The following is a 19,170-nucleotide window of genomic DNA, read 5'->3' as shown; positions in this document are numbered from 1 at the left end:
TTAACTTAACAAATATTGCTTATCGTGTCGGAAACATATAAAGATTAAAGTTTAAATTTGGTTGGAAATTTCCGGGTTGTCACATTGTAGTTGATCAAATAAGTCGTCGATTCTCGGTAGTGGGTAGCGGTTCTTGATGGTAAGTTTGTTCAACTCTCGGTAGTCGATACACAACCTAAATGTACCATCTTTCTTCTTGACAAACAAAACAGGAGCTCCCCACGGTGATGTGCTTGGTCGAATGAAACCACGCTCTAAAAGTTCTTGTAATTGGCTTTGCAGTTCTTTCATCTCGTTGGGTGCGAGTCTGTAAGGAGCACGAGCTATTGGTGCAGCTCCTGGTACAAGATCTATTTGAAATTCAACGGATCGATGTGGGGGTAATCCCGGTAATTCTTTCGGAAATACATCGGGAAATTCTTTTGCAATGGGAACATCATTGATGCTCTTTTCTTCAGTTTGTACTTTCTCGACGTATGCTAGAACAGCATAGCAACCTTTTCTTATTAGTTTTTGTGCCTTCAAATTACTAATAAGATGTAGCTTCGTGTTTCCCTTTTCTCCGTACACCATTAAGGGTTTTCCTTTTTCTCGTATAATGCGAATTGCATTTTTGTAACAAACGATCTCTGCTTTCACTTCTTTCAACCAGTCCATACCGATTATCACATCAAAACTCCCTAACTCTACTGGTATCAAATCAATCTTAAATGTTTCGCTAACAGTTTAATTTCTCGATTCCGACATATATTATCTGCTGAAATTAATTTACCATTTGCTAATTCGAGTAAAAATTTACTATCCAAAGGCGTCAATGGACAACTTAATTTAGCACAAAAATCTCTACTCATATAGCTTCTATCCGCACCCGAATCAAATAAAACGTAAGCAGATTTATTGTCAATAAGAAACGTACCCGTAACAAGCTCCGGGTCTTCCTGTGCCTCTGCCGCATTAATATTGAAAACTCTTCCGCGGCCTTGTCCATTCGTGTTCTCCTGGTTCGGGCAATTTCTAATAATGTGGCCCGATTTTCCACATTTATAACAAACTACATTGGCATAACTTGCTCCGACACTACTTGCTCTGCCATTACTCGTTCCGACACCATTTGTTCCTTTCGTTCTATTAACCCCTGGTCCGTAGACCTCACACTTCGCCGCGCTATGACCTTTTCTTTTACACTTGTTGCAAAATTTGGTGCAGAACCCCGAGTGATACTTTTCACACCTTTCGCATAGCTGCTTCTGATTGTTGTTGTTGTTGCGGTTATTATTGTTGTTGGGATGATTGTTGTAGTTGCTGCTGTAGTTGTTGTTGTTGTTGTTGTTGTTGTTGTTATTGTTGTTGTTGGGCCGTTTGTTGTAGTTGCGATTGATGTTGCGATTGTTGGGATAATTGTTGCGATTATTGTTGTAATTGCTGTTGTTGTTGTATTGGTGATTCTTATCACCGTTTTCCTCCCACTTTCTTTTGACTTGCTTCACATTGGCCTCTTCAGCAGTCTGTTCTTTAATTCTTTCTTCAATCTGGTTCACTAGTTTGTGAGCCATTCTACATTCCTGTTGTATAGAGGCGGGCTCGTGTGAACTTATATCTTCTTGGATTCTTTCCGGTAATCCTTTCACAAACAAGTCGATCTTCTCTTCCTCATCTTCGAATGCTCCCGGACACAATAGGCACAATTATGTGAATCGTCTTTCGTACGTGGTAATATCAAATCCTTGGGTTCGTAACCCTCTAAGTTCTATCTTGAGCTTATTGACCTCGGTTCTGGGACGGTATTTCTCGTTCATCAAGTGCTTGAATGCTGACCACGGTAGTGCGTACGCATCGTCTTGTCCCACTTGCTCTAGATAGGTATTCCACCATGTTAACGCAGAACCTGTGAAGGTATGCGTAGCGTACTTCACTTTGTCCTCTTCAGTACACTTACTTATGGCAAACACCGATTCGACCTTCTCGGTCCACCGTTTCAATCCGATCGGTCCTTCAGTTCCATCAAATTCCAAAGGTTTGCAGGCAGTGAATTCTTTGTAGGTGCATCCTACACGATTTCCTGTACTGCTAGATCCAAGGTTATTGTTGGTATGTAGCGCAGCCTGTACTGCGGCTATGTTTGAAGCTAGAAAAGTACGGAATTCCTCTTCATTCATATTCACGGTGTGTCGAGTAGTCGGTGCCATTTCCTTCAAAATAGTCAAATGGAACAAGTTAATCATACAGAATATTAAGAGTAGTTAATAGTATTTCGTAGCATAATATGAACTCATTTATAAAAGTTTTTTCTTCATATTAGCATTTTATAAGTTTAAATTCGGGTAGTACCTACCCGTTAAGTTCATACTTAGTAGCTAATATACAATTCAACTACTACAATTCTATATGAAAAACTGATTATAATAATATTTCGCGTTCAAACTTTTACACAATATTTTACAAACTTTCAATACCGCTTATTTTACATATAGCATGAAATATAGCACACAATAAATTTGATACAAGATGGTTGTGAAGATAATTCTAGCTAGTACACAAGTCGTTCAGCAAAGGCAATAAAGACACGTAATTCATACGTCCAGAAACAAGTCATGCATTCTGGTTTTACTAGGATTACTTCCCATCCTTGGTCTTGTGGAACATAACCGTTATGGCCGTTGATAAGACAGCGTGTTGTAACGTCGTCAAAGGGACGAGGGTTACGTAATGTCCAACAGTCCCGTAAGAATCTAAAAACCTCATTTCTTACCCCAATTACCGACTCCGTCACTTGTGGGAACGTTTTGTTTAATAGTTGTAGCCCGATGTTCTTGTTCTCACTTTGGTGAGAAGCGAACATTACTAATCCGTAAGCATAACATGCTTCTTTATGTTGCATGTTAGCCGCTTTTTCTAAATCACGAAGTCCAATATTCGGATATATTGAGTCAAAATAATTTCTTAACCCATTGCGTAAAATAGCATTTGGGTTCCCCGCAATATATGCGTCAAAGTAAACACATCGTAACTTATGGATTTCCCAATGTGATATCCCCCATCTTTCGAACGAAAGCCTTTTATAAACCAAGGCATTCTTGGAACGTTCTTCGAATGTCTTACAAACTGATCTCGCCTTAAATAGTTGTGCCGAAGAATTCTGACCGACTCTAGACAAGATTTCATCAATCATGTCTCCGGGTAAGTCTCTTAAAATATTGGGTTGTCTATCCATTTTGTGTTTTTATACTGTAAAATAGACAAGAGTTAGATTCATAAAAAAAATACTTATTAATACAAGCAATTTTTACATATATCATAAATCATAAGCACACTATATTACATATATTACACCACACGAATACAACTATCTTATTCCGACTCGCTTGTTTCTTCTTCTTCGGTTTTGGTTCGTTTTGCCAAGTTTCTAGGGATATATGATGTTCCCCTAATACGAGCCGTCGTTTTCCACATTGGTTTAGAAAAACCTGGTGGTTTAGAGGTTCCCGGGTCATTGTTACAACTTAAGGACTTCGGGGGTTGACGATACCTATAAAGTTCATCGGGGTTGGAATTAGATTTCTCTATTTTTATGCCCTTTCCCTTATTATTTTCTTTTGCCTTTTTAAATTCAGTTGGGGTAATTTCTATAACATCATCGGAATTCTCGTCGGAATCTGATTCATCGGAGAATTGGTAATCCTCCCAATATTTTGCTTCCTTGGCGGAAACACCATTGACCATAATTAACCTTGGTCGGTTGGTTGAGGATTTTCTTTTACTTAACCGTTTTATTATTTCCCCCACCGGTTCTATTTCTTCATCCGGTTCCGATTCTTCTTCCGGTTCCGATTCTTCTTCCGGTTCCGACTCTTCTTCCGGTTCCTCTTCGGGAACTTGTGAATCAGTCCACGAATCATTTCAATTTACATTTGAATCTTCATTATTATTAGGTGAGTCAATGAGAATTGTTCTAGAGGTAGACATCTATCACATAATATCAAAAGCGTTAAGAGATTAATATATCACATAATATTCACATGTTAAAAATATATAGTTTCCAACAAAATTTGTTAAGCAATCATTTTTCAAGTAAACACGGTCGAAGTCCAGACTCACTAATGCATCCTAACAAACTTGATAAGACACACTAATGCAAAATTCTGGTTCTCTAAGACCAACGCTCGGATACCAACTGAAATGTCCCGTTCTTATTGATTAAAAACGTTCCATATTAATTGATTTCGTTGCGAGGTTTTGACCTCTATATGAGACGTTTTTCAAAGACTGCATTCATTTTTAAACAAACCATAACCTTTATTTCATCAATAAAGGTTTAAAAAGCTTTACGTAGATTATCAAATAATGATAATCTAAAATAACCTGTTTAAACACGACCATTACATAATGGTTTACAATACAAATATGTTACAACAAAATAAGTTTCTTGAATGCAGTTTTTGCACAATATCATACAAGCATGGACTCAAAATCTCGTCCTTATTTAAGTATGCGAAAGCGGAAGCTCTTAATAATCACCTGAGAATAAACATGCTTAAAACGTCAACAAAAATGTTGGTGAGTTATAGGTTTAACCTATATATATCAAATCATAATAATAGACCACAAGATTTCATATTTCAATACACATCCCATACATAGAGATAAAAATCATTCATATGGTGAACACCTGGTAACCAACATTAACAAGATGCATATATAAGAATATCCCCATCATTCCGGGACGCCCTTCGGATATGATATAAATTTCGAAGTACTAAAGCATCCGGTACTTTGGATGGGGTTTGTTAGGCCCAATAGATCTATCTTTAGGATTCGCGTCAATTAGGGTGTCTGTTCCCTAATTCTTAAATTACCAGACTTAATAAAAAGGGGCATATTCGATTTCGATAATTCAACCATAGAATGTATTCTTGAGCTAGCAAACTTGAAAGTATTCTTGATTTTATGTAACTAGAACTTGTAGAATATATGAAGAACACTTAGAACTTGAAGATAGAACTTGAGAGAGATCAATTAGATGAAGAAAATTGAAGAATGAAAGTGTTTGTAGGTGTGTTTGGTCGTTGGTGTATGGATTAGATATAAAGGATATGTAATTTTGTTTTCATGTAAATAAGTCATGAATGATTACTCATATTTTTGTAATTTTATGAGATATTTCATGCTAGTTGCCAAATGATGGTTCCCTCATGTGTTAGGTGACTCACATGGGCTGCTAAGAGATGATAATTGGAGTAAATATATCAATAGTATATACATCTAAAAGCTGTGTATTGTACAAGTACGAATACGGGTGCATACGAGTAGAATTGTTGATGAAACTAAACGAGGATATAATTGTAAGCATTTTTGTTAAGTAGAAGTATTTTGATAAGTGTATTGAAGTCTTTCAAAAGTGTATAAATACATATTAAAACACTACATGTATATACATTTTAACTGAGTCGTTAAGTCATCGTTAGTCGTTACATGTAAGTGTTGTTTTGAAACCCTTAGGTTAACGATCTTGTTAAATGTTGTTAACCCAATGTTTATAATATCAAATGAGATTTTAAATTATTATATTATCATGATATTATCATGTATGAATATCTCTTAATATGATATATATACATTAAATGTCTTTACAACGATAATCGTTACATATATGTCTCGTTTAAAAATCATTAAGTTAGTAGTCTTGTTTTTACATATGTAGTTCATTGTTAATATACTTAATGATATGTTTACTTATCATAGTATCATGTTAACTATATATATATCCATATATATGTCATCATATAGTTTTTACAAGTTTTAACTTTCGTGAATCACCGGTCAACTTGGGTGCTCAATTGACTATATGAAACATATTTCAATTAATCAAGTCTTAACAAGTTTGATTGCTTAACATGTTGGAAACATTTAATCATGTAAATATCAATCTCAATTAATATATATAAACATGGAAAAGTTCGGGTCACTACAACGGGGCTGGTGATGAATGCATGTTGTGGCGAGTGGGTAGTGACTGGGTATAAATCTCCGGTGCTGTCACATCGGAGAAGAAGATGGCGCGTCAGATAATCCTTCACAGGAAAAATCAAAAGGGTCAAATTCAACAGATACAATGTTATCACGAGTAAATTGGCGTACAGAAATAAGATTTTTTACAATGTTAGGGGTTACAAGGACGTTATTTAAGTGAAGCGGTCGGTGTGGGTTAGGTAACAAGCTATGGCCGTTGTTGGTAACGGGAATGGTGTTTCCGTCACCGACAACGACTGACGGATATTTACAATTATTAAAAACAGTACTAAGATTATTAATGCTAGAGGTAAGATGAGTAGACGCACCTGTATTCATATTCCACCCGGCGTTCCCATAATCTTGAAGAGTCATAGCACTGAACGCTGTCGGTAGAATAGTCTCCTGTGTTTGGGTGTTTGGATCAACAGTAAAGGGCCCAATGGGAGTGAAGGGAGCTCCATAATAACCATGAGACTGAGGCCCAACATTAGTGACCTGATTCGACTCGACTGAACTGGCCCAACTGGCGGCTGTCTAAAATGAGTGTGGGTAGCGGCAAGCCCAACAGGATGGTGCGTGAGCTGTTGCGGCCCAAAAGTAGCTAGCTGAGCCCCATTAAATCCAGGTGGCGGGTATGGCAGGCCACGTTGGGCTGGGGCAAGGTGTGAACTGGGCTGCGATATTGGGCCATAAGCTGGATAATTAAACTGTTGCTGGGATGAAGTATTGGGCCGAGGGTGCTGCTAGGTTGTTGGATTCTGTTGTTGGGCCAATAATAAATTTAATAACTGGGCCTGAGTAATACCTTGAGCCTTGTTATTTTGGCTTGTTCCTGGTGAATAGTGGTTGCGTCTATTGTTATGATTATGGTGAATAAATCAACAGCTCTCGCCATACCTACAAAAACCTTTCAAAAAATTGCGACACAGTTGAGGAGTGTTGTTTGGTGATCGATTGCTTGAGTTTGCTTGAACCATGAGGGCGGATGGATGTGACGCATTGAGCGGGGTTTCACTGGTGCTTCTTTGTTGGCGATTGAGGGTCATTTCCTCCATGGTTAACATTTGGAGAACAGTGTCGAGAGTAACGGTTCGCGGTGAATAATAATGTGTTTTGCGTGTGCATATTTGTCTCGAAGACCCGTAACCGCATACATAACAAGTTCTTGGTCAGTGGTATTGGTGCCGAGGTTGCGAAGTTGTGTAGCAATATTATCAATTTTACGAAAATATTCATCAATGGTTGAGTTACCTAGTTCCAGGCCACGCAATTCTGTTTGTAATTCGAGTGTTTTAGATTGTTTATTGTCGAGGAATAGTTTGGCCAGGAAGGTCCAAGCCGCGTGTGTTGTAGCAGGCTTGGTGTTGAGGAGCCGTTTGAGTAACGATTCCGAGATGGTGAGGTAGATCCATGTGGTTGTGACTGCATCAGCTTTGATCCATTCCGGATCGAGTAGTTCTTCGGGTGTAGGAGCACGCGAGATGAGGTGTGAAACATCAAACCCCGCACAATGTTTTGTGAATATGTTCTTCCAATGAGTGTAATTGAGTTTCCCTAGATCGAGTTTAACCGGGATGAGATGGTGGATGGAAGTGACGGTATAAATCTTGTCATATTTACTTGGTGCCATGGAAGTTGAATATTAGAGAAGAAGAGGATGAAGGTGAGTGTTGAGTTTGCAATTGAAGAAAGCGGCTGTGAATAGCCGAGACGAATGCGTACGAAAAAAAAAGAAAAGAAAAAAAAAAGAGGGGTTTTAATTAGGGTACGGCTCTGATAACCATGTTGACAAATGCTCAGACATATTATTCATTCGATTATTGCTAGTACATACACAAGGTTTATATAGGCTATAATGTAGCCCTAAAGATAAATGGGCCAAGCCCTTACAAATACTAGTCTAACACTCCCTTCCTCCAAAACTTCGAGCTAGGCCAAAGTCTGATATCTTAGGGTTCATATCATGATCTAGAAGAATATTGCAGCTTTAAGATCTCTATGAATGATTCTTAATCGTGAATCCTGATGCAAGTAAAGAAGTCCACGAGAAATTCCTTTGATGATGTTGAAGCGCTTTTTCCAGTCTAGGAGCACACTTCGGTTTTCATCTGCCCAGTTTGATTGGTTAGCTATCTTTATAAATATTTCCCAACTTAGTTCTTAGACAGTTGCGAGTGAGATTAAAAAACCGATTACCTAAAAATGCGGCGATTCAGACTCTGACTCTTAAATGACCTTAACTCTTTCGAGTCGTGTTATGTTATGACTCTTACGAGTTATGAGTCATAATATAACACAATATTTCAAGGTAATATCAAAGGTTAAAGTAGAAAATACAGAAAGAAATAACTCTGTTTTGAATTGACTTGTTGCGTTATTGCCCCTTGATGTCCTGGTGAGCTAGGTCCTCTCCTTACTCTACTTTACATGAAAACAAAGATCTTAGAAGTTTTGACTGATAAAGGAGTCAAGCTTTTACAATAGCGTCACAGTAGCTTAATTACCCCTGCCTGATATCAAATTTTTTACTTTCTAAATTTGTAATATATGGAGTATATTCTTCATACTTTATTAGTGTATGTTGTCGACTTCAATGGTTCCAGGTAGCAGCAGCAATTGAGGGGGGTCTGCATATATAATTCTTACCAAATATGAATGAGTCTAAGCTTTTATTGGGCATGCACTCATAGATTAATAACTTTTCATCTCCTTTTATGCAACAGCCGAGGAGCTTCACCAGATTACGATGCTGAACTCTCAAAATGCATATGACTTCGTTCTTGAATTCCTCAACTCCTTGGTTGGAATTCATGCAGAGACGCTTAACTGCAATCTCTAACCCGTCTTCTAGCACTCCCTGAAGAATAATACCGTTTTTTATATGAGTACTCTGTACTCTCACAATCTTATATGTTCATTTTCTTAAATCACTTATTTATAATGTGTAAATTTCAAAAATTTTACCTTTCTAAAAAAGTAAATTAATAAGAAAATGTGTACAGTCATTTTCTTGTTATTACAGTGTTATTGTCATTGGTTACCTTATAAACGGCTCCAAATCCACCCTCTCCAAGTATATTTTCGGTTGAAAAACTGGCAGTAGCAGTAGCTATTGTAGTAAAGCTAAATAATGGTACTTCTTCATTTCCTTCCTCCATTAATTGCTCATTATTCTTTTTTCTCAGTACATTATTCTTTTTTCTCAGTACGTACCACAACCATATCGAGATGAAGCCTATGATAAGAACCCCCGGAACGACTACATTTAAGATCAATTTAATGGGTGCTCCTTTCTTTTTGGAAGCTGATAAAGCAAGTGTATCATATTAGAAAAGAAAATAATGTTAGTTTGAAATCATGAAACAGTAATGTAACATGTGATTTGTAATTTTACCTAACTCAGATGAAGCCATTCTCACAAAAATATCGTGACCATCACTAGAATACACACGCATGTCTATAAGATCATTGAACCAAAGCACGCAGCCCTTTCCTTCTAAACTGTCATCGAGAGTTGCATAAGCCATACAAGTACAATTCTTTAAGCATTTTGCTTCACAATCATCCAAAGTCATGCTCATGTTGAACCATGTACCCTCTGTGTCTGGAAATTTTAAATTAGAGTACTTGATAAAACCTTCTGTTCCGTTTTTGCAATTTAAGGGTGTTCGTCTAACACAACCACCCGACCAATCTGCCATTCCCCATTCTTTTTTGGTTTTTGGGCACGAATCTTTTCTCATCCAAGCAAGCACACGATTGTGCGTTCGGATCAGCACTGTTGGTTCCATAAGCACCACAAAAGTTATACTTATCAAAGATATTTATCGGAAATTTGTAGCCAAGAAGCCACTTATTACCATCTTCTGGCCATGCCCAATATTGTAACTCCCCTGAAGAACTCAAAGTGAGCCTTCCTATGAGAGAACTGTTTTCAACGTACCAGGTAAAAGGCTCCTCCCTCTCATTGATAACTACACTGTATATCAGAGTCAAGTTTTTGTCGAATTTAGAATCACTACCCCGGTTGTTTCTCCATGGTCTAGCCCGAAATTTCACCACTCCACCTTGTTTTAATTTGCTTTCTGGATAACCGTGGGCGTCGGCCCCCCATGTGAAATCACCTGGAGCTGGATCTTGATTAGTCTTCCATGATGATAGATGCCATTCGATGCCCCTCGTGTAATCTCTCCCCAGCTTCATGTGATAAAGAAGAGTGTCAGTTGGATAATCAAAACTCTGCCACATCATCTTCCCCTGTTGATCCATCAACACTAGATTTCCAGTGTCAAGAAGCTTTGCTGTCGCATTTGCTGATGTCATCGTTGCGTTGGATGACCATGTCATGCTGATGTTGTTAAAAATGCTGAGAACTCCTGGATCAACAATTTTTAACACAAGCGGCGATGCACCTGGGAGAGGTTGGTTTCTGTTGGCAACCCAAACGATCGTTCTTGGAGAAATCTTCTTGTACCAAATACCAAGATATCTGTTCTCCGTGTTATCTGGCCGGAAAAATCCAAGTTCGAAAATTCTAGGGCCCGTTTGGCTCGTGGAATGTTTTTGGATGGAATGGAATGTGTCAAAGGAATTGGAATCCGAAGGAATTGGAATTGATAAATTCCATGGAATGTGAAAAATGTATTCTATTTTACATGGAATGGAATTGAATTTCATTTTATAAAATAATTAAAAAGTTATAAAAAGAATTACGTTTCTAAATTTTGTGTTCATTTCTAGACTCACTTTTTTAAAAAAATAAAAAATTTAGATTCGCGATTTGAGAACGCGTGTCGAAAACACGCTTTTTCTGCTGTGAAAAAGAGCCTTTTCGGGCGCGTTGCAAGATCGCGCGTTTTCGGATGCGTTGCGAGATCGCGTGTTTCGTATGCGCTGCGAAAATGCGTTTTTCTGGACGCGCTGCGAAAACGCGCGTTTTTGCAGGGGATCCGAAAATCCGCATTTCTGGACGCCCTGCGAAAACGCGTGTTTCAGCAGGGGATCCAGAAACGCGCGTTTCCGGGCGCCCGCGATAACGCGCGTTTCCGGGCGGCCCGCGATAACGCGCGTTTCCGGGCTGCCCGCGAAAACGCGCGTTTCCGGGCGCCCTCGATAACGCGCGTTTCCCGGCGCCCAGCGAAAACGCGCGTTTCAGGGCGCCCGCAATAACGCGCGTTTCCGGCGCCCTCGATAACGCGCGTTTCATGCGCCCGCGAAAACGCGCGTTTCCGGGCGCCCGCGATAACGCGAGTTTCCGGGCGCCCCGCGATAAAGCGCGTTTCCGGGCGACCCGCGAAAACGCGCGTTTCCGGCGCCCCGCGGAAACGCGCGTTTCCGGCCGCCCCGCGAAAACGCGCGTTTCCGGGCGGCCCGCGAAATCGCGCGTTTCCGGGCGCCCGCGAAATCGCGCGTTTCCGGGCACCCTGCGAAAACGCTTCACGAAAACTTGAGCTGAAAATGCGCCCCGTAAACACGCTTTGAAAACGCGACACGAATACGCGCACCAAAAAAGTGACCCGATCCTCGAAAAAACGTCTCAAAAACACGCCTCGAAACGAGCCACGATAACGCGCCACGAAACGCGGCATAAAAACGCGACTCGAAAATGCGGACCGAAAACGCGACCCGAAAACGCGGACCCAAAAATGCGCGTCGAAAATGCTCCGTAAAAACGCGCCCCGAAACCGCGCGCCGCATAGCTCCCTGAAAACGTGCCTCGAAATTGAGTGCCAAAAAGGCGCTCTAGAGTCGCGACCCAAAAAATTCAATGTTGAAAGGAATTCAAATCCATCAACATTTTGAAGGAATGAACATTCCATAGATGAAGGAATCTCAAGATTCCAAGGAATATAATTACTTTCAAATTATGTCAACCAAACAGAGCGGTCTAAGGAATTCAATTCCAATTCCATCAAATTTCTTTGGAATTCCGCGAGCCAAACGGGACCCTAGTTTCCGAGACCAACGTATCTCGTTCTGTCAAGAATTGGGAATTGGAAATGATATCGAGTTCAGCTGCATTGATTTTGTTTAATAAAATTACCAAAAACAAAAAGAGAAACGTGGATATTCTCTCCATTTTCAGTATTTACGGATTGATTTAGTTGTTGTAATAGAATATTTTAATTTAATTGAGTACATTGATTTATATGTCGGACTGGCATTTGGGTTGACCATTGACGTACTGTTCGGGTTCTAAAGTTTCAGGTCCACCATCACCTTCATTGGCATTTAGCGCCTTAAATTTGCCAGTATTATAACCTTTGAAGTCTTCAATGAATTGTAATTGTGCAACTGACCAGGTCACTCATATGAAGGTAAAAATTGACGATACTTTATATACTTCGCAAATTCAGGTGACAGTCTTCCGACTTCCGACTGTTTTTCAACTTGCCTTTTATAAGACCATTTGTAACTATATAGGCGTTTCTTACTAGTGCTTCTTGCCTTTTTTGCACTTTTTTTTAACGAGTAGGATATGTTTCTTTTTTGAGAGGAGCATTGGTGGTGTTGATTTTTAGTGTTTCTTTTTAATGGAATGCTGGCATTTTATTTTTCCTTTTTCTATTTTATTTATTTGTTTTATATTACATATGTAAATAAAAAAATTACACATATTATAAATTAAATAAAAATTCACTAATTAATACTACCATTACTAATAAAAAAAATACATAATTAAAAATTCTAAAAAAAAGAAAATTACATTATTTAAATTCTTAAAATAAAGACGTACAAACATAAACGTCTTGAAATTAGTCCTAGTGTGACGATCGCTCCAAATCCATATGGACGAACACGTCATTCATTGATTTCATTGCGAGGTATTTGACCTCTATGTGATACATTTTGTAACATTGTATTCGTTTGAAAAGGTATTTCATAAATGAATATATAAATTTCAGGTTTTTAACATCTGATGATTCCTACGTATAGACAATCACCATTTAAATGGTTTACAATAATACATCTGTTGACAATACAGTCAAAATAAGATACATGGTAATGGTTTGGTGAATGCAAGTTTCTTGTATATAGCATGTATGACTCCAAGCACATATCTTGTATCACGTATAAGCAAACAGCGGAAGACTTCTAGAAACCTGAGAATAAACATGCTTCAAGTGTCAACACAAAGGTTGGTGAGTTCATAGTTTTAATATTACACATAATCCGTATATCAATGTGGATTACAAAAGTTCAGTTGTTTTATTCAAAACGTTTATCAATAGGTTTTACATAAAAGGTGGATCTCAAGATTTCAGTTGTTTCATTCGAAACGTTTATCAATCGGTTCTACAAAATTGAGCACCCTGGTAACTAAACTTTAATGTTTATATAATTTGTACCCTTTGTATAATCATCTTAATAATACACGCAAACCAACGTGTACGCTTCTCAAATAGCATACGTCCGTTAAAAGGCTAGCGCTCTAGCTCGGACGGGGATATCAAGCCCTATGGATCCATATACGATTATTCGCGCCCACCAGTCCACATCCTATGTACTAGCAGCTACTAGTTACCAAAGCTAAGGGATTTTCGGTTTAACTCAGTGTAGAATTAAGTATGTACTTGTATCCATTGAGTTTAAAATAAATTGCATGTATTCTCAGCCCAAAAATATTTAAAGCATTTAAAAAGGGATCTATAACTCACGCATATAAATATTGTATATCGGTTAATAAAGCATTTGCATGTATTCTCAGCCCAAAAATGTAGAGAGTAAAAGGGATCTTATGAAACTCACAGTTTAATATTGATATACAATATTGCAGGAAAGCACGTAGACGCATCGGAGATGATAAACACGAGGTTTGATTCACAAAAATACCCCCGAACATTACCCATAATTTCCTTGGCAATAACTCATATTTTCCTTAGCTCTTTCCCGCTCGAAAACATATTTTGAAAATTACTTGGACAGCACTCCGTCGTAATATTTTTTGTACATTATTATTTTTGTATCGCAAAAATAATAACACTAATAATAATAAAAAATAATAAGATTAATAATAATCTTATTAATAATAATAATAATAATAATAATAATAAATAATAAATAATATTACGGAGTATATATATATTTGTGTATGTGTGTGATTTAAATCGAGCGAAAACACTGAAATTTATAGATGTGGCCTGAAATCTGGAGTTATGCGACTCGCATGGAAATGGCCTTCTGGCCATGCGACTCGCATGAGGACCAGGGACAGCTCACATTGTTTTGGCTCCTAGCTTGTCGACATAATTAAATATTAATATAATATATATAATTTAAATAATTAATTATATATTATATTAAATTCACGTGCATAGTTGACTTGTAATTTTTGTTCCGATAAGTCGTACGTCATCACTCGACTTATGTCCCGGTTCTGGTTTTTCGAATGTCCTTTCGTACGCTGAGAAAACTTGCATTTTACGTTTCGTGACACGTACCTTTGTCAAGATATAGCCTTAAGTTATCCATAAACTATACCACTCATAGTATATCTTAAACTTTCGAGTATTTTGGTCATTTACTTCTATAAATCATCGTCTCGTTATTTGTTAAAAATACATTTTAAAATAGTGTTTTACTGTAGCAAAGTTACTGTAGCAAATTCAAATTTTACTGTAGCAATTCACTGTAGCAAAGTCAATTTCACTGTAGCAAATAGTGATTTTCGAAAACACTGTAGCATTTTGAGTAATGTGGCAATTTGAAAACACTGTAGCAAATTAGTGTTTAACTGGTTCATCTTAAACGCTTTAGTTAACTTATCTAAATATCAATTGAATCAATAAACGAATGTTACTATCGTTTATTATATATATGTATATATCTTTTTAATATACATAAATCAATTTTTAAATACACATTGGACGTTATTTATAAATAAATTTTAATAATAAATATTTCAACTTATCATATACATTCAAATAGATATTTAAACCAATAAGTTTAATGTACGGTATCAAACAATTAATACATTGTTACCTTTTCATGTTATAGTATATATGTATCTTTTTACATATAATTGTTCGCGAATCGTCGAAAACAACCGAAGGTATTTAAATATATAAAAGTAATTCAAAAATTTTGAGATTCAGTTTTACAGACTTTGCTTATCGTGTCGGAAATGTTAATCATACAAAGATTAAGTTTAAATTTAGTCGAAATTTCTGGGTCATCACACCTAGTCATTCGGAAGGGAAGTTGTAATCCGCCATCTTGCTACGAACATACTTTTTTTGATTTTGAAGACGTACCACGTCTTCGGGGTCTTCTATTATGGCTGACGATCTCCCCAACAAATCAATATGTGTTAGCGCGGTTTGCATACAAACATACTCATTGAAATTGTCAAGTGACTCCGTCTTTTTTGATGTCACCACTTCCATTTTGTCCATAAACTCGTCCACCATTGACGAACTCGAACTATTACCACGAGAAGACGCTCCCGCGTCCGAAGAACCCGTAGTCTTTTGTGCTTTCTTTGCCTTATCGCGTCCCATTGGACGCGTCATCGGTACGTTCCCAAACAACTCTGCCTCAAAGTCTTGAGAGAGGCTTACCGGATCTCCTTGACTTTCACCAATACCGGATACATCAACATGATAGTCTTCAGGATGGTTAACAACCGACTCTTTTGGCACCATCCACTTTGAATGTTCTTTCAAGAAAAAAAAATGCCTCCTTCAAATTAAATTGTTTCCCATATGCATTGTAATGTGATTGCAATGCGTTTGCGTAAACATCATTGTCATTTGCACCACTATGCCAATTATCCTTTATATCATTATAAATTGGTAAAAACTGCGTCCAATGCATGTTCACAAATCGCCATTTCGAAGATAAAGAATCTTTATTTCGTGTCCATCCATATTCATTATCTTTAAACTCTTCCATTACTGTGCCCCAAAAACTTTAATGCTTTTGGGATCGACCAACAATTGAATTCTCCGAAGTATCACAAAAACATTGCGCCAACCATACAAGCTCTTTTTGAGACCACACTTTTTGTGGTTTTTGCCTCAAACTTCCTTCGTCCACCTCTTTCCCTATAAATTTTTATCAACATTATACTATCAATAATAATAATTAATTATACGACTAATTTAAATATATATATATATATATATATATATATATATATATATATATATATATATATATATATATATATATATATATATATATATATATATATATATATATATATATATATATATATATATATATATATATATATATATATATATATATATATATATATATATATAATAACTAGTGGTAAGGCTCGTGCGTTGCACAGATTTCGGTACGATTCAACATTTAAGAACATTATCATTAGTCCTATTTTGAGGTTTAACTCGTGAAACGAAATTCTGTGATACTTAAGGTATTTAAGAATTCAAAAATATAGTTATTTTTAAAGTGAATTGTTAAACCCCTACATACCTTGTCCGAGATTTTTACATGTCATTTCCAGTTTATGTGTCAAGATATTAAATAATAACGACCAGTCCAAATCCATATGGACGAATACATCAATATTTGGTCCCATTACGAGGTACTGACCTCTATATGATACGTTTTACAAACATTACATTCTATTAAAAGACACATCGTATATAAATCCAAGGTTTTTGACAACTGATGACTTCTACGTATAGACAATCATCATAAATAACATTTTACAACGCAACAACTGTGATGATTGAAAGGACCCGTTCATATATATTATAAACGATTCATAATAGTTGATTACATTGCGAGGTATTTGACCTTTATATGATACATTTTACAAACATTGCATTCGTTTTTAAAAGACAATCTTTCTTTACATCGAAAATTGACAGGCATGCATACCATTTCATAATATCCACTATCCAACTATAAATTGATTTAATAATAATCTTTGATGAACTCAATGACACGAATGCAACGTTCTTCGAAATATGCTATGAAAGACTCCAAGTAATATCTTTAAAATGAGCAAATGCACAGCGGAAGATTTCTTTAACACCTGAGAATAAACATGCTTTAAAGCGTCAACCAAAAGGTTGGTGAGTTCATTAGTTTATCATAATCATTTATTTTCATCATTTTAATAGACCACAAGAATTTCATTTCCAGTTCTCATAAATATACGTCCCATGCATAGAGACAAAAATAATCATTCATATGGTGAACACCTGGTAACCGACATTAACAATATGCATATAAGAATATCCCCTATCATTCCGGGATCCTCCTTCGGACATGATATAAATTTCGAAGTACTAAAGCATCCTGTACTTTGGATGGGGTTTGTTAGGCCCAATAGATCTATCTTTAGGATTCGCGTCAATTAGGGTGTCTGTTCCCTAATTCTTAGATTACCAGACTTTAATAAAAAGGGGCATATTCGATTTCGATAATTCAACCATAGAATGTAGTTTCAATTACTTGTGTCTATTTCGTCAAACATTTATAGAAGCGCATGTGTTCTCAGTCCCAAAAATATAAAGGGTAAAAAGGCAAATGAAACTCACCATACTGTATTTCGTAGTAAAAATACATATAACGTCATTGAACAAGTGCAAGGTTGACCTCGGATTCACGAACATATCAATATTGAGATTCAATATTGCAGGAAAGGTACGTAAATGCAACGGAGATGATAAACACTATATTGACCTTACGAGCATACCCATGAACCATACTCAATCACCTCCATAGCTATAACCCATAATTTCCTTAATCCTATCCCACTCGAAAAAACAACTTCGAAATCACTCGGATAGCACTCCGTCGTAATATTTTATGTATACTAATAATATCTTGAGATAATACGGAGTAAATATATATATGTATATCGATTGAGAGAGTTTAGAGAAAACTATTTTCAAGTTTCTATGAAATAATGAAACCTATTGAATTCTATTTATAATAGATTTTTGAATTATTAAAGTGAATTATTAAAGTATGAATTATTAAAGTGAATTATTAAAGTATGAATTATTAAAGTGAATTATTAAAGTATGAATTATTAAAGTGAATTATTAAAGTATGAATTATTAAAGTGAATTATTAAAGTATAAATTATTAAAGTTAAAGTAAAGTAAAAATAAAGTAAAGGTAAAGTTTAAGTATAGTAAAAGTATAAAACTATGTATGTATAATACGCGTATAAATATATATATAATATTAATTTAAATCGTTATATATATTTAATAAAATAAAATATAAATATCGTTATCTTTATCATACTAGTTAAGTAATGAGTTGTCAAAAGTGGTTCTAGATATTTATAAAAGTTATATACGTTTTAATAATAAAGTTCTTTTTAAACTGAAAACGTTTTTGTACGTTTGAAACTAAATAGATCAATCGAGTCTTTATGAGATTAAATCTTCCACTATCCTTTGTCTAGTTCTCAATGATTGACAATTTGTTCATATTTATAAATCACTTTACCATTTTCCAAATATTGTTAAAATGAAAAGATTTCTCAAATCAACGTGGGCCTTTCAACAGAGACTTGTAATCATAATTCAATATATCTGATAATTCAATCATTTGATCTTATCTTCTAATTCCATTGATAAACATTTTGAAACAGATACAATCATATAAAGTATTTAATCTAATATTTTGTTTACGTTTCAAGTTATAATATATATACACATATACATATATAATCATATTCGTTTAATGGTTCGTGAATCGTTGAAACTTGGTCAAGGTTGAATGAATGTATGAACATAGTTTAAAATTCTTGAAATTTAACTTAACAAATATTGCTTATCGTGTCGGAAATATATAAAGATTAAAGTTTAAATTTGGTTGGAAATTTCCGGGTTGTCACAGTACCTACCCGTTAAAGAAATTTCGTCCCGAAATTTGAGTGGAAAGGTCGTGAATGATAATAAGTATGTTTTCATGATGCATACGGGCTGAAAATTAGAGTTTTATCATCAGCGAATAATTTGGATAAACAATCCATTTATATGAAGAGTACGAATGATGCTAACATAGAAGAGTGAAATGAGTAAGTGTAGATTCATCTTATCATTTGACGTAGATATGATTGATTCTCAGATTTTAAGGGATTTGAAGAAAATCTTCTTAATAAGATTTGACTCTCCGGTAATCAGGGGAATTAGGATCCTTTTTAAATGCGATCGTCCA

At 36.1% G+C, this 19,170-nt stretch overlaps 2 protein-coding genes across 2 annotated transcripts in view; both read right to left on the bottom strand.

Annotated features, from left to right (window-relative positions):
• Positions 1-9,351, bottom strand: part of LOC139851864 (G-type lectin S-receptor-like serine/threonine-protein kinase SD1-1) — a 32,489-nt gene extending 23,138 nt beyond the window's left edge. Inside the window, 5 exon segments of the mRNA XM_071841048.1 lie at positions 4,463-4,475; positions 7,933-7,992; positions 7,995-8,117; positions 8,656-8,866; positions 9,051-9,351. Coding sequence (XP_071697149.1) covers positions 4,463-4,475; positions 7,933-7,992; positions 7,995-8,117; positions 8,656-8,866; positions 9,051-9,167 — 524 coding nt within the window. The 5' untranslated portion in view covers positions 9,168-9,351.
• A 35-nt stretch (positions 9,352-9,386) lies between these two features.
• On the bottom strand, positions 9,387-10,686 carry LOC139851854 (S-locus-specific glycoprotein S13-like). The gene has a single exon (XM_071841036.1). It carries the CDS (start codon positions 10,684-10,686, stop codon positions 9,682-9,684), a length of 1,005 nt encoding a protein of 334 aa, XP_071697137.1. The 3' UTR covers positions 9,387-9,681.
• Between the last annotated feature and the right edge of the window lie 8,484 nt (positions 10,687-19,170).

The sequence above is a fragment of the Rutidosis leptorrhynchoides genome, chromosome 1 (assembly GCF_046630445.1).
Source record: "Rutidosis leptorrhynchoides isolate AG116_Rl617_1_P2 chromosome 1, CSIRO_AGI_Rlap_v1, whole genome shotgun sequence".
NCBI lineage: Eukaryota > Viridiplantae > Streptophyta > Magnoliopsida > Asterales > Asteraceae > Rutidosis > Rutidosis leptorrhynchoides.
The sequence above is the reverse complement of the archived record's forward strand: the minus strand, read 5'-3'. Positions and strand labels throughout refer to the sequence as shown.